This window comes from Mytilus trossulus, chromosome 9 (genome assembly GCF_036588685.1).
Source record: "Mytilus trossulus isolate FHL-02 chromosome 9, PNRI_Mtr1.1.1.hap1, whole genome shotgun sequence".
NCBI lineage: Eukaryota > Metazoa > Mollusca > Bivalvia > Mytilida > Mytilidae > Mytilus > Mytilus trossulus.
In genome coordinates, this window is record NC_086381.1 from 7980305 (window position 1) to 8006561 (window position 26257).

At 32.4% G+C, this 26257-nt stretch overlaps 1 protein-coding gene across 2 annotated transcripts in view; it reads left to right on the plus strand.

The window, feature by feature from the left end:
* Positions 1–2932: 2932 nt before the first annotated feature.
* The window catches only part of LOC134685057 (uncharacterized), a 44596-nt gene continuing 21271 nt past the window's right edge, over positions 2933–26257 (plus strand). The window contains exons 1-2 of one of the 2 annotated variants that reach the window (XM_063544441.1): positions 2933–3105; positions 23126–23265. In XM_063544441.1, coding sequence (XP_063400511.1) covers positions 3046–3105; positions 23126–23265 — 200 coding nt within the window. In that variant the 5' untranslated portion in view covers positions 2933–3045. Of the gene's footprint in view, positions 3106–22641; positions 22846–23125; positions 23266–26257 lie in introns of those variants that run through there. The other variant, XM_063544442.1, reaches the window with a different exon arrangement.

The following is a 26257-nucleotide window of genomic DNA, read 5'->3' on the forward strand; positions in this document are numbered from 1 at the left end:
TGACTTGTGTCTTATCCAATTTGTACTTTAACAAATAAAATATGTTTAAACTACAATATAGTGCAGCAATGAAAGCCAGACATGCAATTATAAAAGAGGATTTGTTTTTGATCGGCTATAAATTGAGAGGACAGATTATTCATTTTCTGCACTACTGAAGCAAGATTTTTCATTTTCATTAAAGCAAGGGACTGATTATTCACTTTCACAACTATATTTATGATATTCGAAAACAAACATTTTTTTAAATATTTGTTGATTATGAATAATACATGTATATTTAAGTCATTATGTACCATTTAATCAGAAAAGATCATAATTCCCTGCAAAAATTTTAAGATTCAAGATTTCATTCATAACCTCAGACACATACTTGTGTACAAGAGGAAAATATAATATACAACATTTTAAGATAATACATAGCGATACAGGACAAACGAAACACAAATACATAGTAATAAGTATATTATAAAAGACAATTGGTATAATTAGATTAAGTATTTTATAATTTTCTTCACGAAATGAATCATTTATATATATTCCAAAGCAATAAACATGTATTGCATACATATATAGTATTAAAGTTAATTTAGTTTACCTAGCCTCTTTGAAAAGTAGTGTGAAACAAATTTTGCCGAGCGGAGCGAGGCAAAAAAAAATTTGAAGGGTTTTAGAACCGCTGAAGGCCCAAGAAGCTATAGACCTGCTAAGTTATTTATTTTCAATACATTGCAAGTCAGGTTATTTATTTTCAAACTACCACAGAACAAACCATTTATTTTTGTGATTATCAAGGCTGAGTTATTTATTTTCAAAATCCTCCTGCCCCCCCCCCCCCCCCCCCCCCAGAATATCAAATGGTCGTCACCTTAATATATAAAAGTAGCTATTTTCTTTAAGATACGACATGAATTCAATTACCAATCCTTTTGGAGTAAATTGTAATATGTTATTTAAGACTCTGTTATTTTATTGTTACATGGTTACTCCTCCAATATAGTATCCTCTCCCCCTCCCTTCTCCCTCTCCCTGCGTGATTGTGTGTATGTGTAAGTTCATGTAGTGTATCTTCGAAATATTCTATCGATATCCTTCTGTGTAATGATACCTTAGCTGTTAACAAAAATATCACAAAAATTGTTTAATCTCAGCTTAAAATACACGTAAGTGTTCTTCGGGCATTAGTTTTGTAACTACATTTAAAGAAAATAGTATTGCCCCTTCGCGTAAGGGGTTGCTAGGGTTACAGAAATACCGGGCGTCTGCCCGTCTTTCCGTCTGTCCATACATCCGTCCGTCGAGCCTTGTTAGCGCTCTCAAGGGTGCAATTCTTGCCAGATTTTTTAAAAACTATATTATATGTTAATATCAGAAATATGTCTGACAAGTTCTATAATGGTGGACGATCGACCTTTTTTAAAAAGAGTTATGTCCCTTAGAAATATAAGATAAGCGCAACGCAGTGGAGATTGGAACTATGTTCTTTTAGTAGTTTTGAAGTAAGAGCATAGCTATGCAAATAATAAAGATGTATTCTACTGAATAGTATTAAAGACTATTAAATATTAAATACAGTACGTGGTTTTGATGGTCCTTTCGATTCGGTTGACAATACTTACTTTTCAACTCGCTACACAACATAACTCATTTATATATATATGTACAATCTGATCAAATAGAAGTATTCTTGTTTAATCAATTGTTTCTTCTAAACTACGATTGTATATAAAAAAAAAGAAGATGTGGTATGAATGTCATTGACACAACTCTTCACAAGAGTCCACAGATAGAGAAATTAACAACAATATATTTCACCATATTATTGTTATTTCTTCTGTTTTAAAAAGCTTTCTTCTGTAATGAAAAGACACTAAATGCACCACTTAAATATAAAACTATGTACCGATTTTTCTCATCGTATCCTATAGTGCTTTATTTTATCGTCCTTTTGGTCTCGGTAGATAGTTGTGTTGTTGTCAATCATACACATATACTTAATCATAATTATTCAATCAGAACCGTGACCATGTACTTTTTCCCTTCCTATTTATTCATAAAACGTTTCATTTTATATTTCTAATTGTTGCCATCTCAACGAACATTCGGAATAAATACAAGATAGAAAGACTAAGCTTAAACCTTTTTTTTGTTGTGAACATATGAAATGTAAAAAAAAAAAAGATGGGGTTTGATTGCCAAAGATACAACTCTCCTCGAGAGACCAAAATGACACAGAAATTAACAACTATAGGTCACCGTACAGACTTCAACGATGAGCAAAACCCATACAGAAGGCCATTTGTTTATGAATCCATGACCAACAAATTTTTGATAATTTAAATGGGCGTTGTTTGAATTAAACCTCAGGCACTAAAAACAGGATCATAGAATTAAGAGGTTAACAAACATTAAATTTGAAAAAAAATCTGTGTTTTCATTCCATCTTGTTTTCTTATGTTTAATTATTACTAGGTTCTCAATTTATTTGTCTCTTCACTTCTTCGATCCTTGCAGGGTTTCTGCTTTCAACAAATGTGTCACTTTATGATACATTTGTTATGACTTCGTCCTTCAAAAATATTTCTGTGCGTATAAAATGTGTAAAAAATAAATCATCAATATTCGTGATAAAGACCTAAAAAATTATTACAGAATTGAAGATTCTGTAAGAAATGATTAAGATCAAGTCGGAAATCGATGATGCAAATATCCACGTGTTTGTCTAATTATTTTCACTCCTTTCTTCAATTATGTTAAATTTGTTTACAAGTTGTCCGTTGCCAGTTAATCGGTACCTACAATCTAACACAAATACGAACATTAATTTCGAATGGAATCTGATCTATCAAATTGTTGATTGCAGCAAGTGATAACTGATTTGATAAAGCTCAATGTTTACGTCTTCCACGTGTATCATTCCAATAACCCTGTAGAGGCGATAGGATTGAATGAAAATCTGCTCATTTCTAAGATGGATTTTTGAAAAGAGAAGCATAACTTTTTATTAATATTTTAAAGGATACTTATTTAATAATTAATGTGAATATGAGTAGAAGGTGGTTATCGATTAAACGTAAAAATAATTCGGAAGCCAGCAGTTTAAAGGTGAGGAATATAATTCATTATTTTTGTTTGATTCTTTAACATGTGATTTTTTTTTCGATCCCTCCATCTTATAATATTAAAATTTAAGCCTTTTTAGTATTAGCATGAACTGTTAAATTTATTTTTCATAACCAGTGTTTACTTGTACACCGCTTTTATTTTGAATTTTTCGAATACGATATACAAGTCTTTTTGCAAGTGCATGTATGAATATTTTTTTGCATCTAGTTAAATTTGAATTTAGGAAGTAACTTTACGTAATATTTGATTAAAACACAAACAAACTACATGTATAGTAGCACCATGCCTCATTTGATCACTAAAACAACTAAATTCGTCGTGTTACAATTTCTGTTTTGTGAATTGGATATTTCAACAATTTTCAAAATAAGAACCCCTCTAGTTTAATAAAAAAAAAATGTGAGATGATTCCTTTTATCATTCACAAAAGATGCACATATTTGCAAACCATAATGGATAGTACGCGTATAACGTCTTTTTTTTTTTTTTTTTTTTTTTTTTTTTTAACTTTTGTATTTATCACAATTAACGCTTGTAATTTGTTAGTATATGCATCCTTTCACTCATCCGTAGTTTTGAGATGGTCTGTATTTCTCATTATTAAGATAACCAGATTCTTTGTTCTTTAAGTTATTACATGCATTATTAACTAAGTTTTGTTTTTTGCCTTTTTACAATTAGATTAGAACAATCAAACGATTAATTCGTGTATAATGAAAAGGAGGAAATTATTATTCATAAACCATGTAAACTGATCATGAAAAACGTAACTTTACCGAATTAAATTTAAGATTTTAAGAAGGGTTATTAAGTACATTGTAATAACATTTCTTCAAAGTATTAATATAGTATGCATTATAATTTAATAACGATAAAGTAAGATTTTTCTTCAAAAACCATAATTTAAAAAGTGATACAGCTACATTAAGAAATAGTTATTTTTGTTTTGTACATAAACCAGGCCGTTAGTTTTCTCGTTTAAATTGTTTTACCTTTTTCATTTCGGGGCCTTTGTAAGCTGATTATGTGGTATGGGTTTTGTTCATTGTTGGAGGCCGTACGGTTACCTATAGGAGGTAACTTCTATGCCTATGGCCAAAAGTTGTCTCCTTGGCCATTAAATCACATATTTTCTATTGTTATATTTAACCTGTCACACGATAAGACTATTGCTAAGATGACGTGAGCTTAAATATGCTGATCGAGTGTTATTATACTTTGTCCCGAGTATTATAATTTGTTTCGAGTCTTATAGTTTGTCCCAAGTCTTTTAATTTGTCGAGATGGAGACTTAACATCTGTTGTCCAGTATTTACAGGACAGCTCAGCTCCCGGCTCGTGCAGTGGTATTGCTTAATACTAAATATCTTACTCTATTTATCAGACATTTTGTACATGCAGTTTTTAAATTTTGAAGGATTTAGTTTCAAGATTCAATGGGAAGACACAGATTGTCGAAATGTGCAGCTGGTGCAAGTTTAAGTATCGTTAATGTTATCCCTATCTAATCATTTAGTAAATTGTTTAATTGGTTCTCACAACGAATATGCTACCCTAATTAAAGGCATTCGTAGTTTACCAATGTTCCTATATCGTAAATACATTTATAATATATAACAAAATCTCGAAAAATCGTAGAGAGACCGACCGGGTAAGCTTCTTGAAATATTTATTACTTTGCAAAACTTATTTTTCTCTCAAAAAGTTGGCTTGCATGAGAAGTATAATCCTATTCCATATATCTTTCATAAGAGAACAAGTCATATAAGACCCATCTTTAGAAATTTTTACTTTGTTAGCGGATAAGGTTTTGGACCATGTACAAAATGTAAGTGTTGACATTTTTGAGAAAAAATGTCTTGCGTCAGTAAGGTGTGCATATATCTATAGTGCCTTGAAGTGCGTTTAAGTGTACGGAAATTACTAGTATATCATTGTATCTACTCTTTATATTTAATAATAAAATGTTCCTCTGTTCAATTATCGTACATGATTACGATAAAAATAACAAAAACATCTAGAGGGTAATGTGCAGTCATCAACAATAGACAGGTGCGCTCTCTGACGTCAACACGTGCATGCAATATGTTCGGAACATAGAACTTCAAAACATAGTTTTTGATCATGCAATACCATTTTTGGCTTTTAGGTATCAAAGTTATTGAAGACAAATCCGATGATAGACACATTATACTCTAATGTTTCAAAGACATTCGGAATTTTTGGTCAATCTATCGATCTATCTCTTATCTAAACCAGTCTAGTAACAGTAAATTATTAATTTCTAAATATGAATTTATTTTTATAAGAGCTCATGAAAACAATATTGATTCTTTAAAAAAAAAGGCGAGTTGCAAGTAGTTTTTACTTTTTTTTAATACTAAGTCTGTAGAAACATTGCACTCTACTAAGTCTGTAGAAACATTGCACTCTACTAAGTCTGTAGAAACATTGCACTCTACTAAGTCTGTAGAAACATTGTACTCTACTAAGCCTGTAGAAACATTGCACTCTACTAAGTCTGTAGAAACATTGCACTCTACTAAGCCTGTAGAAACATTGCACTCTACTAAGCCTGTAGAAACATTGCACTCTACTAAGTCTGTAGAAACATTGCACTCTACTAAGTCTGTAGAAACATTGCACTCTACTAAGTCTGTAGAAACATTGCACTCTACTAAGCCTGTAGAAACATTGCACTCTACTAAGTCTGTAGAAACATTGCACTCTACTAAGCCTGTAGAAACATTGCACTCTACTAAGTCTGTAGAAACATTGCACTCTAAGTCTGTAGAAACATTGAACTCTACTAAGCCTGTAGAAACTTTCACTCTACTAAGTCTGTAGAAACATTGTACTCTACTAAGCCTGTAGAAACATTGTACTCTACTAAGTCTGTAGAAACATTGCACTCTACTAAGTCTGTAGAAACATTGCACTCTACTAAGTCTGTAGAAACATTGCACTCTACTAAGTCTGTAGAAACATTGCACTCTACTAAGTCTGTAGAAACATTGCACTCTACTAAGTCTGTAGAAACATTGCACTCTACTAAGCCTGTAGAAACATTGCACTCTACTAAGTCTGTAGACACATTGCACTCTACTAAGTCTGTAGACACATTGCACTCTACTAAGTCTGTAGAAACATTGCACTTTACTAAGTCTGTAGACACGTTGCACTCTACTAAATCTGTAGAAACATTGCACTCTACTAAGCCTGTAGAAACATTGCACTCTACTAAGTCTGTAGAAACATTGCACTCTACTAAGCCTGAAGAAACATTGCACTCTACTAAGTCTGTAGAAACATTGCACTCTAAGTCTGTAGAAACATTGCACTCTACTAAGTCTGTAGAAACATTGCACTCTACTAAGCCTGTAGAAACATTGCACGCTACTAAGCCTGTAGAAACATTGCACTCTACTAAGCCTGTAGAAACATTGCACTCTACTAAGTCTGTAGAAACATTGCACTCTACTAAGTCTGTAGAAACATTGTACTCTACTAAGTCTGTAGAAACATTGCACTCTACTAAGCCTGTAGAAACATTGCACTCTACTAAGCCTGTAGAAACATTGCACTCTACTAAGTCTGTAGAAACATTGCACTCTACTAAGTCTGTAGAAACATTGCACTCTACTAAGTCTGTAGAAACATTGCACTCTACTAAGCCTGTAGAAACATTGCACTCTACTAAGTCTGTAGAAACATTGCACTCTACTAAGCCTGTAGAAACATTGCACTCTACTAAGTCTGTAGAAACATTGCACTCTAAGTCTGTAGAAACATTGAACTCTACTAAGCCTGTAGAAACATTGCACTCTACTAAGTCTGTAGAAACATTGTACTCTACTAAGCCTGTAGAAACATTGTACTCTACTAAGTCTGTAGAAACATTGCACTCTACTAAGTCTGTAGAAACATTGCACTCTACTAAGTCTGTAGAAACATTGCACTCTACTAAGTCTGTAGAAACATTGCACTCTACTAAGTCTGTAGAAACATTGCACTCTACTAAGTCTGTAGAAACATTGCACTCTACTAAGTCTGTAGAAACATTGCACTCTACTAAGTCTGTAGACACATTGCACTCTACTAAGTCTGTAGACACATTGCACTCTACTAAGTCTGTAGAAACATTGCACTTTACTAAGTCTGTAGACACGTTGCACTCTACTAAATCTGTAGAAACATTGCACTCTACTAAGCCTGTAGAAACATTGCACTCTACTAAGTCTGTAGAAACATTGCACTCTACTAAGCCTGAAGAAACATTGCACTCTACTAAGTCTGTAGAAACATTGCACTCTAAGTCTGTAGAAACATTGCATTCTACTAAGTCTGTAGAAACATTGCACTCTACTAAGCCTGTAGAAACATTGCACGCTACTAAGCCTGTAGAAACATTGCACTCTACTAAGCCTGTAGAAACATTGCACTCTACTAAGTCTGTAGAAACATTGCACTCTACTAAGTCTGTAGAAACATTGTACTCTACTAAGTCTGTAGAAACATTGCACTCTACTAAGCCTGTAGAAACATTGCACTCTACTAAGCCTGTAGAAACATTGCACTCTACTAAGCCTGTAGAAACATTGTACTCTACTAAGCCTGTAGAAACATTGCACTCTACTAAGCCTGTAGAAACATTGCACTCTACTAAGCCTGTAGAAACATTGCACTCTACTAAGCCTGTAGAAACATTGCACTCTACTAAGCCTGTAGAAACATTGTACTCTACTAAGCCTGTAGAAACATTGCACTCTACTAAGCCTGTAGAAACATTGCACTCTACTAAGTCTGTAGACACATTGCACTCTACTAAGCCTGTAGAAACATTGTACTCTACTAAGCCTGTAGAAACATTGTACTCTACTAAGCCTGTAGAAACATTGCACTCTACTAAGTCTGTAGAAACATTGCACTCTACTAAGCCTGTAGAAACATTGAACTCTACTAAGTATGTAGAAACATTGCACTCTACAAAGCCTGTAGAAACATTGAACTCTACTAAGTATGTAGAAACATTGAACTCTACTAAGTATGTAGAAACATTGCACTCTACTAAGTCTGTAGAAACATTGCACTCTACTAAGTCTGTAGAAACATTGCACTCTACTAAGTCTGTAGAAACATTGCACTCTACTAAGCCTGTAGAAACATTGCACTCTACTAAGTCTGTAGAAACATTGCACTCTACTAAGCCTGTAGAAACATTGCACTCTACTAAGTCTGTAGAAACATTGCACTCTAAGTCTGTAGAAACATTGAACTCTACTAAGCCTGTAGAAACATTGCACTCTACTAAGTCTGTAGAAACATTGCACTCTACTAAGCCTGTAGAAACATTGTACTCTACTAAGTCTGTAGAAACATTGCACTCTACTAAGTCTGTAGAAACATTGCACTCTACTAAGTCTGTAGAAACATTGCACTCTACTAAGCCTGTAGAAACATTGCATTCTACTAAGTCTGTAGAAACATTGCACTCTACTAAGCCTGTAGAAACATTGCACTCTACTAAGTCTGTAGAAACATTGCACTCTACTAAGCCTGTAGAAACATTGCACTCTACTAAGCCTGTAGAAACATTGCACTCTACTAAGTCTGTAGAAACATTGCACTCTACTAAGCCTGTAGAAACAGTGCACTCTACTAAGCCTGTAGAAACATTGCACTCTAAGTCTGTAGAAACATTGCACTCTACTAAGTCTGTAGAAACATTGCACTCTACTAAGTCTGTAGAAACATTGCACTCTACTAAGTCTGTAGAAACATTGCACTCTACTAAGTCTGTAGACACATTGCACTCTACTAAGTCTGTAGACACATTGCACTCTACTAAGTCTGTAGACACATTGCACTCTACTAAGCCTGTAGAAACATTGTACTCTACTAAGCCTGTAGAAACATTGCACTCTACTAAGCCTGTAGAAACATTGTACTCTACTAAGTCTGTAGAAACATTGCACTCTATTAAGCCTGTAGAAACATTGCACTTTACTAAGTCTGTAGACACATTGCACTCTACTAAGCCTGTAGAAACATTGTACTCTACTAAGCCTGTAGAAACATTGCACTCTACTAAGTCTGTAGAAACATTGCACTCTACTAAGTCTGTAGAAACATTGTACTCTACTAAGCCTGTAGAAACATTGCACTCTACTAAGCCTGTAGAAACATTGCACTCTACTAAGCCTGTAGAAAAATTGCACTCTACTAAGTCTGTAGACACATTGCACTCTACTAAGCCTGTAGACACATTGCACTCTACTAAGCCTGTAGAAACATTGCACTCTACTAAGCCTGTAGAAACATTGTACTCTACTAAGCCTGTAGAAACATTGTACTCTACTAAGTCTGTAGAAACATTGCACTCTACTAAGTCTGTAGAAACATTGCACTCTACTAAGTCTGTAGACACATTGCACTCTACTAAGCCTGTAGAAACATTGCACTCTACTAAGCCTGTAGAAACATTGCACTCTACTAAGCCTGTAGAAACATTGCACTCTACTAAGCCTGTAGAAACATTGCACTCTACTAAGCCTGTAGAAACATTGCACTCTACTAAGCCTGAAGAAACATTGCACTCTACTAAGCCTGTAGAAACATTGCACTCTACTAAGCCTGTAGAAACATTGCACTCTACTAAGCCTAGTAATATTTTTCTTTGCAGAATATGATTGTCCGCTGTAACAAAGAATAAATAAATTCATATATTCAGCTTCCGTACGCTGCATAGTCTGATGTGTTCACGTACGTGCAGGTCCAAATATAATGCAACTCCGTTAAAGGAAAAGGTCTTTCAAAGTAATTCCAAACATCTCCTTAGTAAGATGTATTCAAAGTACTCTATCAGTTAATATTACGTTTTAAAGTTTGTGTGTAAATTTGAAATTAAAGTATACTTATTGATTTCGCCTTTGCATTGGTAACGGTCGTCGTTGCTGTTATAGGTCAGGTTTTTGACCAGATTTAGAACCATTTACATTTTTTTGTAATTCATTTTGTGATTTCTTGGTCGATATATTAGTCTGACTTCGAACGATAATCAACTTAGAAACAATTCTTTCTTCATTTCCGTGGCATACATTTAATTTAGGAAAAGGAATTACTGGACATTTTCAAATGAACAAAAAGAAAGATTTTTTTCTGTTAGTAGACATGTTAGGCGAGCAATTTGAAATTGTGTTATGTTTAAACAGGTTCTCGTGTGTGATTGATGCCGTGCATCTAATCTTTGATATTGGATAAGAAAGTGTGTAATTTTTTGAAATATATGTTAAGTACAATTGTACATGACTTTATGAATGAATGTTTCAAGATTATAAGGGTTGTCACTGAACATTTAAAAAACGGCGCTTTTATAAGTGATTACAGGTCATGTGTGTTATATCTATTGCTATTTCATGCAGTTACACATAATGTTTTCATTTTTCGTTATTAATTGACTGCATTTGTTCATGTATATCCTTCGATATTTGAGTTATGACATTCTTTATTACACCATCATATATTGATCTCTGTGAAATCTGTGTTGAGATAGTGGAATTAAAAAGAGTATGCATTTATCAAACTCACAGATGTCACGTTTTTTCTTGTACTATACAATACGAATAGGGAGATATGGTTTGTTGGCCAAAAGAGACCACTATCCACCAACATACAAAGTACAGTCATATACACAGCAATAGAGCGCTGTATGGCTTTGGAAATTAAGCAAAACCGTTATCGTACAGTAAGCTATAAGATAAGCCAACACATAACAAAATATTGAAAGAATTTAAAGGAGAAAAAAAACAACGGTCTGATTTATCCTAATATACTAGTAGTTATCAAAGGTACCAGGATTATAATTTAATACGCCAGACGCGCGTTTCGTCTACACAAGACTCATCAGTGACGCTCATATCCGAAAACAGTTGAAAAGCCAAAAAAGTACAAAGTTGAAGAGCATTGAGGACCCAAAATTCCAAAAAGTTGTGCCAAATACGGCTATGGTAATCTTCTCCTGGGATTAGAAAATCCTTATTTTTTTCCAAAATTCAAAGTTTTAAACAGGAAATTTACAAAAAAGTCCATTAAATTGATATGCATGTCAACACCACCTAAAACACTTAACATCGAATAAACTAATATTTTATTAACTGTGCATTTGCATTCAGATATCGCAGATCAAATTTATTCGTTCATTGTGTATTAATTTACGTTTTTTGATTGAGTTAAGTCTGCCAATTGATATTTTATCGTGTGTTTTTCTATGTTGTGATGTTATGCTATTGTTTCAGAAAAAGGGAGAAGGTTTGGGTCCATTAACACGTTTAATCCCGCTGCAAATGTTTACACCTGTCCTAAGTCAGGAATCTGATGTACAGTAGTTGTCGTTTGTTTATGTAATATATACGTGTTTCTCGTTTTTTTTTATACCGTTGGTTTTCCCGTTTGAATGGTTTTACACTAGTAATTTTGGGGCCCTTTATAGCTTGTTGTTCGGTGTGAGCCAAGGCTCCGTGTTGAAGGCGGTACATTGACCTATAATGGTTTACTTTTTTTCTAAACTGTTATTTGGATGGAGAGTTGTCTCATTGGCACTCACACCACATCTTCCTAGATCTATTGAGTCATTGCTTCCACCATCTGTCATGTTTTATAATGGATTTTGAGAGTATTTACTTATTAAGGTAATATAATGTGAATACCATGACAGTACATTGAAGCTGCAAGGTGTGTCTGAATAATTCTTAACATTTATCATAGGCTATGAGAATGAGAAATATGCTATTAAAATCAACAAGTAAACATGTAATTTGCAGAAGAAGAAACAACTTTTCCATATATCACAAATAAGACAATTGACTCTTGATACAGACACTTAGCAAATGTCAGTGATCTGGGGTGATGACGTATTCATACATCCCTTTATTAATATCGAAAGACGTATCATGTTTGTCCACTTAATACATACTTGTATATTTGTACACATTATACTTAAAATATTACTCGAAAACTAATCTAAATCAGACACGTGCATTCTTGATGACAGTTTTGAAATGCTTGGAAGATGACTTTGAGTGGTGGGTGAATTAGGAAGGGGATAGTAACAAGAATTCCTTTTCGAACAAAAATTGCACTCTGGAAAAATACAAAGAAAAAGAAACCAAAAGAAAGAATAACAAACAAAAGAGAAATCAAACAAAAATATATACATGAACCAATACAACTCTCAGTTTCAACTGTAAGCACTTTAGGTAATTTACAAGATGAATATTTATCTTAAAAAAACATTGATAGCATAAAAAGGCCGATGATACCTAAAATCTGTTTCATTTGTGGTGGGTCCATTTGTCCGTTCCCCTCTGCCAACTGTCCCGCCGCCCGTTCTGAAATTTAAGTATATGAAAATAACTGATAATGAATAAGCACCCAGCACTTGATGCATTGAATACACTTAATCCTCTACTTCATTCAGTTTTTGTAAACTCATTCATTTTGTTTATCAGAAATGGCAATAAACTTAACAGATAAAGCTTAACTTGAAAATTCTCAATAGTTTTTGTTATTCTGGTTACCTAATTTAAAGAGGAAAAATCTAGTTTTGCTCTAGGATTTTATAAACATGTTACTTTGAACTAACTTAATAGATCTATTATTGTTTTGATTCTTGTATATACATTGTTCCCAGTAAAAGGAATGCATCTTTGTAAAACGAGAGAAATAACAACATATTATTGCTTTCTATCTTCCCAAAAATGTTCGGTTTTGATTTAAATTGGGAAAAGATTACCATCTTTAACTTCGAAAATCAAAATAAAACGATATCTTTTTTCGAATTATTATTATGTTCTTCTTCCAGGACAAGAAACCTATAAAGACAAATGAGGTTTTAAATTGACTTTTTTGTTCTTCGTTTACATGTTAACCCTAATAATCCAGTCGTTATATTACGATCACTACGATCACTCCCCGAGAAAAGTAGTGGATGGAGGGCGCTGAATTATTCGAGTTATTTACATAATATCATTTAAAAGCTAATTGTCTCATAGTGAGAACAATTATCTCATTCATTGGGTTCCCATCTTTAAAACCAAATTCCCTACGCTGCGTATGAAGTACTTTTAATTGAGGAATGGGTTTTGTATTGGTGTGATTGCATCATTTGTGACAATTCCTGACGATGCCCTTCCTTCTTTATAAGCGCCGGGTAGTCTAGTATTTACAAATTATGTCGATGTCCTTTTCATTAATATATTCCATGTACTATAATCATCAATTAATACATTTAAAAAATAATTGAAAGATTAGTTTTCATCTGAATGTTCGTGCTGATATAAATGTTTTGGTGATTAATTTCTGAGATGGGATTTTCTCGTGTCGGAACTTGCAGTTACCATTGTTAAGTGCTACAAAAGAATTTCCAGGTTTTATGGATATGTATTTTTTTCACAGCTAGATATAAACGAAAATGACACAAGTTAGTTATATCTTCTTAAATCACTAAAGAGTTTCTTTATTTGGTGCAACTATGTTAGTAATCTATTACAAGTCAGATGTAATAAATTTGTAGACTGTTTTATTGCAAATTATGCTGTTGGTTTTCTTGTTAGAATTGCTGAACTTGTTTGTGTCGGGGATGTTTTTTTAACCAACTTTACCGTATGGGCTTCCCCATTGTTGAAAGCCGTACGGTGGCATATAATTGATTTTACCCACTTAACACTTAATAAGAGGTCAGGGTGGTGTTCTCGAAAGTATCCTAAGATTCGTCCTAAGACACATCTTAGACCAATTTTAGGATGGATTTAAGATCAACTTTGGACACTCTTTAAGTTGTGTCTCGCAGCTATCTCAGACGAATCTTATGTTAGGACGTCCTAAACATATCCTAAGTCGAAATTGTAAATCGTTAAAGTAATTTGTTGACAAAACATTTATTAAAATGACTAAATTATTTAATAAAATTGTTTACGAAATTTATAATAACATGTACAGCATTAAATGCATAATTACAAATGTATTTACATCAAAAAGGATTGTTATTTAAACTGGAAAAAAATTTGTTTTGAAATGAGAATGAAATTTGTAGTGTAATTGTATCGTGAAACACGAAGTTCAAAGTTTAAAATCATTCACATTTTTTTTTATATACGAGTTAATAACCAATGGTGCGTTTAATTTCATAATCATTTTCACGTAAAATAATGAGCAAAAAGCGAAATCCAAACTTGATTACACTAGGATGAAGATAGGATGATCTTAGACACCTTATTAGGACGAAAATGAGATATATCATAAGTTAATAGAGCTTCGAGAACACGACTTAGGACAAAGACTTGTCATAAGATAGACTTAGGACACATCCTAATCCTAAGATAGCTTCGAGAACACCACCCCAGGTGTATCGATGTCTCAATGGTAATCATATCACATCTATTTATTTTTATAGTCTTTGATAATTTTTTGTTATACTATATAAGTTTTAGTCATGTGTACTTTTAGGGAATTATAGAACGAAAATACTCATTGATAAAACAAAAGTTATATATTTATCTCTGTTGTAAATGTTCTGTACCGAAATAATACTTTAGTTAAATCCTAGATGTCAATACAATCTGAACCTATTGACAAATGCCTTACTCTCTAGATGTGGAATCAATTTGACGAGTGTTGAGTATGGCATCCTCTTACTTAGCGTAGTTAAAAAAAAACTATTCGTAAGCTTGTCCAATCTGAATGATGGTGTTTATTCCGATGCCTCGTATTGAGAATTTCAAGCGTTTAGATCATAGACCACAAACTGCTCCAAAGGGATGCATAAGGAATGTTTGTTGGCCAGTTAGAATATCTCTTATCCAGTATCCTTTATCTATATAATAATTCTCTTATTCGTCACGATGTTGATACCGATTCCATTTTGCTAAATATATAGATTAGAATAACAATAAATACGTAAACGCTCTTCTCACTTTTCGGAATCAACATAATAATGGATTATTTTTTATTTCTTCTTGTCCTTCATTTGAATGTATTTTTTTCAATCAATCAATCAATCAATCAATCAATCAATCAATCAATCAATCAATCAATCAATCAATCATTCAATCAAAGACTTTTATTTGTAATAAATGTCATTTTTATTTTGAATGTCGGCTTACACTGGCCCCTTTTCCAAGTTTTACAATAATATAAATGATGCATCATTGTGCGCAATCAATTGAAAGTCCAAATACTTTGGAAAAAAAATGTTTCAAAATTTCATATTTTGTGTTCCATTCATTACAATAATCAAATATCTCAGTCAACGAATTATATTTGGGTAAATTATTTTTATCTCTCTTCAGTCAATAATTCCGAAAGTAGTGAACTCGTAAAGAACCGTAATGTTTTCATTCTCAACACTGCAAACGATTTACTCTGGATTTGACTAATCACGATAAACGTCTAACCCTGAAATAATTGCAAAGTTTAACTTAGCAACACATTTGATCAAATCATGCGACAATAGAGCTTTTTCCTGTTTCCGAGTGACAGTAATTAACATCGATTTGGATGAATAATAAGTTCCTGAAGTACTGAACTTAAACATAAACTGACCAAAACATGAACTGATTGCAAATGCACTATTTAAACCAAGGATTTGTATGGTAAGTCTTGTTAGTCTTGTATGGTTTTGAAATTATTTCATTTATATGTTTTGAAGTTTAGTATGACGTCTATTTTCACCATTTTCACCGAACTAATACTAATTTTATAAGGTGACAGCTGAAGCCCGCCTCCAGATGCGGGATATTTGGCTGTGTTGTAGACCCATTGGTGGCTTTCGGCTGTTTTCTGCTGTTGTCTCTTTGGCACATTCCCCATTTCCATTCTCAATTGTATCGGAAGATATGGTTCTGGTTAGAAATAATTACAAGGAGATGGAATGGTCCGTCGTCTTGAAGAACTATTAGAGTTGATTTCTATTAAAAAGTTGGAAGTTTCTCTAGTAAGAACGTCTAAGTTGAATTAAGACTCGACACGAGAGCTTCCATTATAAAGCGGAAGGATGTGAATTAGAGAACAGTTTCCTATATTTGTAAGCTCTGTGGAACATAAGCTTTCGCAATTTGCCTTTCACAATTGAATTTGCGTTAATAATTTTATTATATTCTTCCGTGTTTTTCATAGTAAATATTCTTGTCTAGATATTAAGTGCACAGCACTGGGGTAAACAATTAGTGCTCTGCGTTCAAAGAAAATAATTTAAAAAAAAATGGAATACTATAATTGTAAGTTGATATGAGTGTCTTTATAGTTCTGTTGATAATCTGACTTCTAATTGGAATTCGTAATAACACTTGTTTATGCATTAAGTTCAAGGATTCTAAGATTAATCACGGAATGACAAGCCTTTGTACAATGTTTAAACTGAAATCAATTGTATTAAACTCAGATATTGACAGATAACAATGAACCACTAGAACACAATCATTCACTCTACTGTACCGAATGTCTAGGGTTTTCTGGAACTAACTTGCCGCCATTTTTTTGGTATCTTATATCATCATTACTAGTATCTTATTTTTCAGTTATTTTTCAGTTATATACTGTGACCATTATTTTCTATGTCAGATAGTGATTGATCTGTATATAGATAGCGAAGAACATAATTATTAATCAGTTAATATTTCCGATGATTATATAATTTTTGCGTAAAGACGGCCATCTTTAATTAATTTACACTTAAGTATGTCATACCTTTCGCAAAGATGTAGTTCCTCGTCGTTAGACAACTGTTATAAACTTCAGATTTATCATTTATTTTGTATTATTCTCTAAACATGACTCTTGGTCAGTTGTTTTTAACTCTACAGGTAACCGGACCAATCCGTAATGGTGATTGTAAACTTTTTCTTATGGAAACAGCAATTCTGACTTTATTACATTATTGTTTAGGGCCAGTTGATTTATTGATTGTTGGTTAGTTAACGTCTAGTGGCAAATATTTCATGCATATTTAAGACGAGAGGGCCAGTTGAAGCCCGCCTCCGGAAGCAGTTTTTTTTCTGCTTTGAAAACCCATTGATGACCTTGTGTTGTTTTCTGTTCCTTTGTCGAGCTGTTGTCTCTTTGACACATGCCGCGTTTTCATTATATATTCTATGAACGTACGTAGCCCCGTTTTACTTCTGAGCTCTCTGTATTAAACAAAATCTTTTGAGTAACGAACACATAATATATACTCTGTAATATACACATTTCATGAAGGGATAGAAAAGAAACTTATTCATTTGAAAAATTATGATTGGCGTACAAGTTTGAATAAAATGGTCGTATAAACATCACTTGTTTGTTATTCGTCCAGGTACAAGTTAGAACTTGCCTCGTGTTTCAGTTATGTTTTTGTTTAATTTCTAAATCATTGGAAATGGATTAGATTTAGATTATCTTTATTGTTTTTTGAAGGCAGTACATTCTTATGTATATTTATAAGGGATAGAGTTTCTTTTAATATAGGAAAAATTCAGTCTTGCTCTTAGTCTTAAAATTTTTGCCAATTCAGGAACTTGGCTGAAAAGAAGCAAACTATCGATTTTGAAAACTGTGGATTGAGCTGAAGGGAGTTCAACCCACAACCTTCCCCTTTCGAAGCAAAATCGCTAGGGTACTACGATAACATAGCGACGATTAACGTTCAAAATTGACTATAACCTAACTATTATTACTTTAAGTAGGATCACCAACAAATATGATGCATCTGTTATAATTATTTTGTAAATATGAAACCACGAGAGAAAATCTGTTTTTGAAATAAATGAATAAAACTAATCATTCTAAGCATGTTGACAAGCATTTGTTTCTATTAAACTATAACATGCGAAACTCAAGTAAGTTGTCAATGATTTTCATTGATGAAATAATTAAATAATACTGCAGTTGGTAGACTCATGGGACTGTTTATCAAAATATGAATTTCACGAGAGGAATATTAATTCAATTATTATGATTGTTTCCCGAAATGCACTGAAGATGATTATTTTTAAACCAAGGTTATCAAGCACAACCATGTATAAATACACAATTATTCTTTTGGTTTGTCATCATTTAAGGATAAAACATATCCGATTTTGCCGTCAAATGAAACCAGAGACAGAAGGTACTGAAAACACATTCGGAACTCATTAGTTGAATAGAAACTGACAAAGCCCCGTCAAAAACCCTCGAAAATGACAAATCAACTATCAACAGTGTAAACAACCGATAAAGCAAAACACTACACTAGCCTAATCAGATAAATGAACTCATCATAGATACCAGGACTAAAAAGTAAAAACACAAAAATACCGAACTCCGAGGAAAATTCAAAAAGGAAAATCAAAAATCAAAAGGCAAAATCAAAAGTCCAAACACATCAAACGAATGGATAACAACTGTCATATTCCTGACTTGGTACAGGCATTTTCTAATGTAGAAAATGGTGGATTGAACCTGGTTTTATAGCTAGCTAAACCTCTCACTTGTATGACAGTCGCATCAAATTCCATTACATTGTCAACGATGTATGAACAAAAAACATACTCAAAGAGTAAAAATGTCAAAAATAGAGGTACAGCAGTCAATATTGTGTTATCATCTTAATATCACTATAAAAACAACAAATGTAACGAAGAATCACAAAAAGGCATACATCAAATTTAACATACTCATTTTGCTTTTTTTGTACCATTTAATTTATGTATATAAAAAGTCTACCCATAAAGGAAAGAAGGTTTTCATTGCTGGTGTAAAAATGCGCACAGGTAGACATAAAAATAATTTTGTCGTTAAAAGTATGAACAAAACAAACATACTTGCATCACTATTAAAGTAGTTTTAAATTTAAATTTAGTATATACGCCAGACGCGCGTTTCGTCTACAAAAGGCTCATCAGTGACGCTCGAATCCAAGAATGTTAAAAAGGCCAAATAAAGTACGAAGTTAATCAGATAATATACATTGGAATCTATATTGCAGTCAAGTTTACACTTCCGGAGCACCTGAGACCAACCCCAGTTTTTGATGTTGCTATTGTTCCCCTATTTGTGACATTTTTTCCTATTATGTCTGTTTGTTTTGTTCACACATCATTGTTGATATAATGGAATTTGATGTACCTGTCATACAAGTGAGAGGTTAAGCTACATTTAAAGCAAGGTTTTATCCACCAATTTCTACATAAGAAAAAGTGTTTTGTTGATTGTTTATTGACTGTTTATTGAGAAATATTGAAACACTTTTATGCTATTTTCGACTCCTTAGATGGTTTTCGATCATCATATAAACGTTCGTCAATTTAATGAATTAATAACGTAAAGTGACCATGTGTACCTTAAAAATAGTCTGACATATAGACTAAATCAGCCTTCTGTTTGAACTAGGAGTGCAGCCAAGTAGATATACAAATATTGTAATTGACTTTGTGTAAATTCTTTGACTAGTATTTGACAGCAGGGCGTACAAGGGGACAGGATCACCTTAGTTGCCAGTAACTTCATTCATTGTTCGATGATCAATACATCCAAGTGAATTAAACGTTATCTTGATAAGACCTCGTTGTTACGGAATTAGATCGAATGAAATACAGTAAGAATTGTAATAAAATAGCATTTGCTTGTCAATTGTTAGACTATTAATGCGGTTAGAAGTTAGCAATTTATATATTGTTGAGCCAAATACTGTTCTTTTCGTAGACAAGTGAGTTAAGTTTAATTAAAAGCTTAAGAAATGACATTTTCTATTTAAAGAAAGTTTACATCTACAATCTATATTGAAATTGTGACAAAATGAATTAATCACAAAATTAAGAGTTTACATCCAAAGATTCATTTACTTAAGTACGAGCTTCCCTTACATTGACATATATAACGGTCACCCTCATGATTTGTTATATAAATATACAATGTAGGTTTATCATTAAATGGTATGTTGTGGTTTATAACCTTACTTATGGCGTCAATCCTGATACACTTGTTCCTGAAGATCTGCACGGTTGTGTCCTTGAAAACATTTGCAAAATAATGAAAACAAACAAAGAAACATAACCAACATCAAGAAAACGAATGCAAAAAAAAAAGAAAACAAATACAATAATGATATATGCACTTGTGTATTTAATACAAATGATTTTTAACTTCAAAATATTTTTTATTTTTTATTTTATTATAATCTTAAGTTGCTGTGTCGTTTATTGCAAACCTCATCAAATAAAACTTTATAATCCAAGTCATAAACGTTACAAATGACGACAACGTGTTCGGAAAATTATGAAATAAAATATGTTTGTCTGTTAGTCAAACATTCATTAAAGTGAAAGAAAAAGGTTTTGTTCTTTATGAATAATCTTGTATCTTCGCGATGATATCTATTGTTGAAGTGGATTGTGCTTTTTTTAACCTCACCTGGCCCGAAGGGCCAAGTGAGCTTATGCCATCACTTGGCGTCCGTCGTCTGTCGTCTGTCGTCGTAAACTATTTCAAGAATCTTCTCCTCTGAAACTACTAGGCCAAATACTTCCAAACTTTAACTGAATGTTCCTTAGGGTATCTTGTTTATAAATTGTATCCGAAGTTTTGATCTATCAACAAACGTGTTCGCCATTGCTAAAAGTAGAACATAGGGGTCAAATGCAGTTTTTGGCTTATATCTCAAAAACGAAAGCATTTAGATCAAATCTGACACGAGGTAAAAATGTTCATTAGGTCCAGATCTATCAGCCCTGAAATTTTCAGATGAATCAAACAACCCATTGTTGGGTTGCGGCCACTTAATTGGTAATTTTAAGGAAATTTTGCATTTTTTGGTCATTATCTTGAATATTATTATTGATAAAGATAAACTGTAAACAGCAAAATGATCAGCAAAGTAAGATCTACAAATAAGTTAATATGACCAAAATTGTCAATTGACCCCTTAAGGGGTTATTGTCCTTTAATGACAATTTTTCACAATTTGTTCATGCTTACTTTAAAAAAATCTTCTCCTCCAAAACTACTCAACCAAATTCAACCAAACTTCAACTGAATGATCAATAGGGTGTAAAAAATAAAGTTTGTGTTTTATTTTCTATTTCGTCAAAAACATGGGTGTCATGGCTAAAAATAGAACACAGGGTAAAATGCAGTTTTTGGCTTATATCTCAAAAACTCCAGCATTTAGAGCAAATAAGACAAGAAGTTAAAGTATTTATTAGGTCAAGGTCTACCTGTCCTGAAATTTTCAGCCGAATTGGTTAACCATTTTTTCAGGTATAATGCCCCTGAATTGATGATTTTAAAGAAATTTTGCAGTTTCTTGTTATTCTCTTGAATTTTATTATAGATACAGATAAACTGTTAATAGCAAAAATGTTAAGAAAAGTAAGATCTACAAATAAGTCAATTTGACCAAAATTGCCAATTGACCCCTTAAGGAGTTATTGCCCTTTAAAGATGTTTTTCACAATTTGTTCATCATGTTGTCTTACTTTAAAAAATCTTCTCCTTTGAAACTGCTGTATCAATTTCAGCCAAACTTAGGCTAAATGAGTTTCAGAGTATCTAGTATAAATTTTATATTTTATTTCCTTGTATGTCAAGAAACATAGCTCCTATGGCTAAAATAGAACATAGGAGAACATTTTTTTTTTAAGCTTTTGAAGAAAATAGGAGTGATTCAAAGAACATTTAAATAAATTGAAAAGCCAAACTAATCATTGATGAGAGATTTAACCCAAAAAATCAAGGTGAGCGATTCAGGCTCTTGAGAGCCTTTTGTTTTGTTTTATTTTTGTGTATATGCAACTTGTGAATACATTATGAATGAATTTATCCATTCAAACACAATCTTATTTTATTACTTTACTCAGCTATGCATTGTAGTTAAATATTTTGCACAATGCATAATCGCAATTTGCTATCGTATTATTATGTCTATTTTCATGGACATGGAATTCATGTGAAATTACCTTGTTTTTAATTCAAACGTTTTTTGACAACTAAGTAATTGTTTCAAGCGACGACGATGTAAGTTTTTAACTTCCTTGACTGGTTATACAGCCCTTGTACGGTCGACAATCCACACTATAGTTAAGGACGTACAGGAATACTATTGTTGTCTTGTATGCTGCTTCATTGTAGGTTGGATTGGATCGTATCATTTAGTACGGAATAACGTCACAACATCCGGTCACAGGCATATTTTATTCAGTAATTCTTCCAAACATAAATTGACATTGATGACCTCGACCTACTTCTGATATACTTAATTTTCTCAACAGACTTAATTATTGACCATTTATATATTATTTCTCATAACAATGGAAAATTTCAATTACGGCATTGACGTGTTTACGACATTTAACTTGGCGAAGTGATGAAACAAGTCCCCAAGAGACAAAGTTGACAAATAAATTAACATTCTGCTGCCCGTTCTCTTTGGTGGGAGGTGGGAAGCATTCGATCCTCTAAATCAAAATTGCATAATACGATGTCATTTTTAAAACTAGTATTCAATATATAATCTTAAGATAGAGCATAACACGGAATTTGATTGTCTTAGTATTGTGATGTATATGTCTGTTGTAGTCGAAACATTAAGATTGGTTATTACATGTAGCTCTATTATAGTCGGGAATAATTGAAGAACTTTAATTTGACACATTTTCGCCTTGTGAAGTTTGATATACTAAAATGCCTGGAACTATGTTTAAATCTGTACAGGTATAGTTCTATTGTGTTCGTTTATTTATTTTTTGGGTGTTATTAAGTGCAACTATTAATGGACGAATTTATCGTCTTCATCATATATATATTGGTTTTTTTTTGGGGGGGGGGGGAACATTAGTGTAAAGTAGTTTAAAATAAGCGTCCTCAAATACGAAGGAATTATAAGAGGATTAAATGAAAACATATGTGTGATAAATTAAAAACAAAAGAAGTTTTGCGTTTAGATAAACATTCGTCGAATGAAAATTCAATGACATTTATCTTTTTATTGCAGAAACTAGCAGCTGGTTCACTTACATTTGCCAAAGCATATTCCAATGGAGAAGCCAAATCACAAATCGATCACCTTGAACAGGAACTTGAAGAAGAGATTAAAAGGGACACTAAATCAGTACCCGACACCAAAGTAGCAAGGTAACTTGCAAATGACGCTTATTTGTTTTTTTCTTATTAAAAAAAATCGGATGTACAATAATTGCCAATAAGAGAACTGTTCAACAGATACTAAAGTACACGGATGTTATCATCTATTGACAACCTTAATGCTGTCAACAATGAAAAAAAAATCACACCGTATAGTAAGCTATAAATGCCTAAGTATAACAAAATATTCTAAAAAAAACGCATAACAAATATGATAGACAGTATCCATTCATAACAATTAATTGAATTAAAAGAATGTGGCCGGGTAACAGAGGTTTGTAAGCGCTAAATCCTATCATTGTCTAGGATAACGGTTTGCAACTCAGCATGAATACAAACACTAACAACCAATTGACATTAGCTTTACTCGTCAGCTTAGTGTTGTTTTTTTTACCAATGGCAAACATCAAACAAATATCAAAGACCGTATTTGATCTGAATGGATATAAGTTAAATTTACAAAACACTTGTAAACAACTTTTGAAATTAGATAGATTAGTTATATTTTCTTCATTCGTGATTCAACAATCTCCTATACGATCTAGTCCTATTCCAATCAATAATTACATCTTAGCTAGATCATTTACAGCTTCGTATATTGGAACTTGAAGAAACACCTATCTTAGTAATAGAAATTTGTTAACAGTGCCAAAGGAAAATTACTATGTTGCGACTAAAAAGTAAATAATAATAAGGGGATAGAAAACAACTGTATAAGTACGTCTGATACAGAGATATTAAAAGTTGACTTAAGACAGAACTGTTTTCTGATGATGAAGAGTATGTCTAGACGTGGTAACATTATCTGATCTCATTTCAAGAAGTGATATTTTTAATGTTTATGTTTGATTTCAACTTGAAATTGAAAGAACTTTCTCGTCCGGTAACGTAAGACACGCATTGACATCAGATGCTCATGATGATTGTTATATTGGAAAAACGGATTGTGCGCAGTTACTTAAGAAACTGCTATCTTTAATTTTGGACTTATACTTTTAAATATTGCTGATCGGTAAAACTTGGCAAAAAATAAAATCACAAAATACTGAACTTAGAGGAAAATCAATTCGAAAAGTCCATAATCACATGGCAAAATCAAATAATAAAACGTATCAAAAACGAATGGACAAGAACTGTCATATTTCTGTCTTGGTACAGGCATTTTCAAATGTAGAAAATGGTGGATTAAACCTGGTTCTATAGCGCTAACCCATTCACTTTGATGACAGTCTTATAAAATTCCAAGTTCAAACGTCAATGAGTGAGTTAATTAACAACAACAAAAATAAAAAGCCATTCACAGGTCACTTTGGCAAATCAGTACTTGGATGAAAAGAATTGTTTGTCTATGTATTTTTGCATTCGAAAGGAGGTTTATTCCCAAACTCTAGAAGTTCAAATTGGCCATGTGGTCTTTAAAAAGTAGTTGTACTCAGTCGATGTCCCTTGCTGTCCATCGTTAACTTTAACCACTTTCATCAAACCTACCATAGATTTTTCTTCACTGTAAATAGTATATAAAGTTCCCGTCGACCAACTGACTAAAATGCCACGATTGTTTACCATAATATTTTCTTTTCACGATTTACTAATTTACTTGAATATGTTTTTAAGAAATTGAAGTTATTGCATAAACATAAAAAATAAATAACTCGTACTATGTTATCGGTTTGTTATTATTTTCAAAATATAAAATGAAAGCCAGAAACTGTAGTATGCAAAATTATCAGCAATTGAAAATCTACAAATTGCTAAAACTATTGAAAAAATAATGCACAAAAGAATTCCAATCATTTCACAACTTATAGCAGATATTTCACTGAAGAGACAATTTTCTCAGTTTAAGAGTTTTCGATTATTGTCTTTTAAACTATAACTATAGATGGATAGATAAAGAAAACAGCAGTATATTGGTGTTCTAAGCCATAAAGTCATAAGTCTGTAACCAATATACAGAAAAATATAATTAAATGAATATCTACAAATTAGTTACATGAACAAGATTATCATTGCTGTTAAAGGATTGTTTTTACCAATTATTTGCATTCTTCTTTCTAAAACTACTGCAAAAATTTCTATAACTTGACACAAATGATAATTTGTTTGGAGATTATAGTTTGTGAAATACATTTCGGCCATTCAACCAATTTGACCGATACAATGAAAATGAATTCACTTATACTTGAGAAGTGGAGAAGATTTTGAATTCAGTAGACTAAAATAATGATTGGAATGTCAAGATATACTGTAAAATCAATGGAAATTTTCCAGTGTCTCCTTATTGGAGTTGTTGCCATTTAATGACTGTTTGTATGAACCTTTACTCATTATTTTATTATTATCTTGGAACCACTAATGGATAAAGAGACACTGCGTAATATCAAACCAGATAAACTACAGTTTTAGATCAAAATTATTGAATTGGTCGTTTTTATTGCGATGCTTGCTTAAAAGTGAAGACCATTTGACCTTGACCACACCATATAAGTTTCTGTTGACATTGTGTATCCTGATATTTATTTTAAATAAATGTTGTGATTTTGCCACAAAAGAAAAAAAACAACATATTATTGGATTTGGTTTCGTTTGATTGAAGCATTAAACAAACTGTATTCAGATAAACGATTTTGTTTCCGGGCATTGTCGTCTTCGTTGCAGTGGAGATAAAAATATTGATTCAGCATTCTTCTGTGTGTGTTTTATAAATTTTTGGTTTTGTACTAAGGCAATAATTTTCAAAAACTAAAATATATTTCATGTTTATATCGGTTCATTTCATTTATTAGTTATAATATTATCGCCCATGCAATATAGAGGTTTTATAATGAAACAGTTACGATTATGTTGCCATCTCCTTCATTTTGTAAAATGGTAAATGTGAAAACATATAAAATATAAAAACAAAGGTTTAAGTGCATGCTTATTTTGTGGTTTCCGAAAAATCTTTTTCACAATTATCAGCAATTGAAGATGATCTACAATG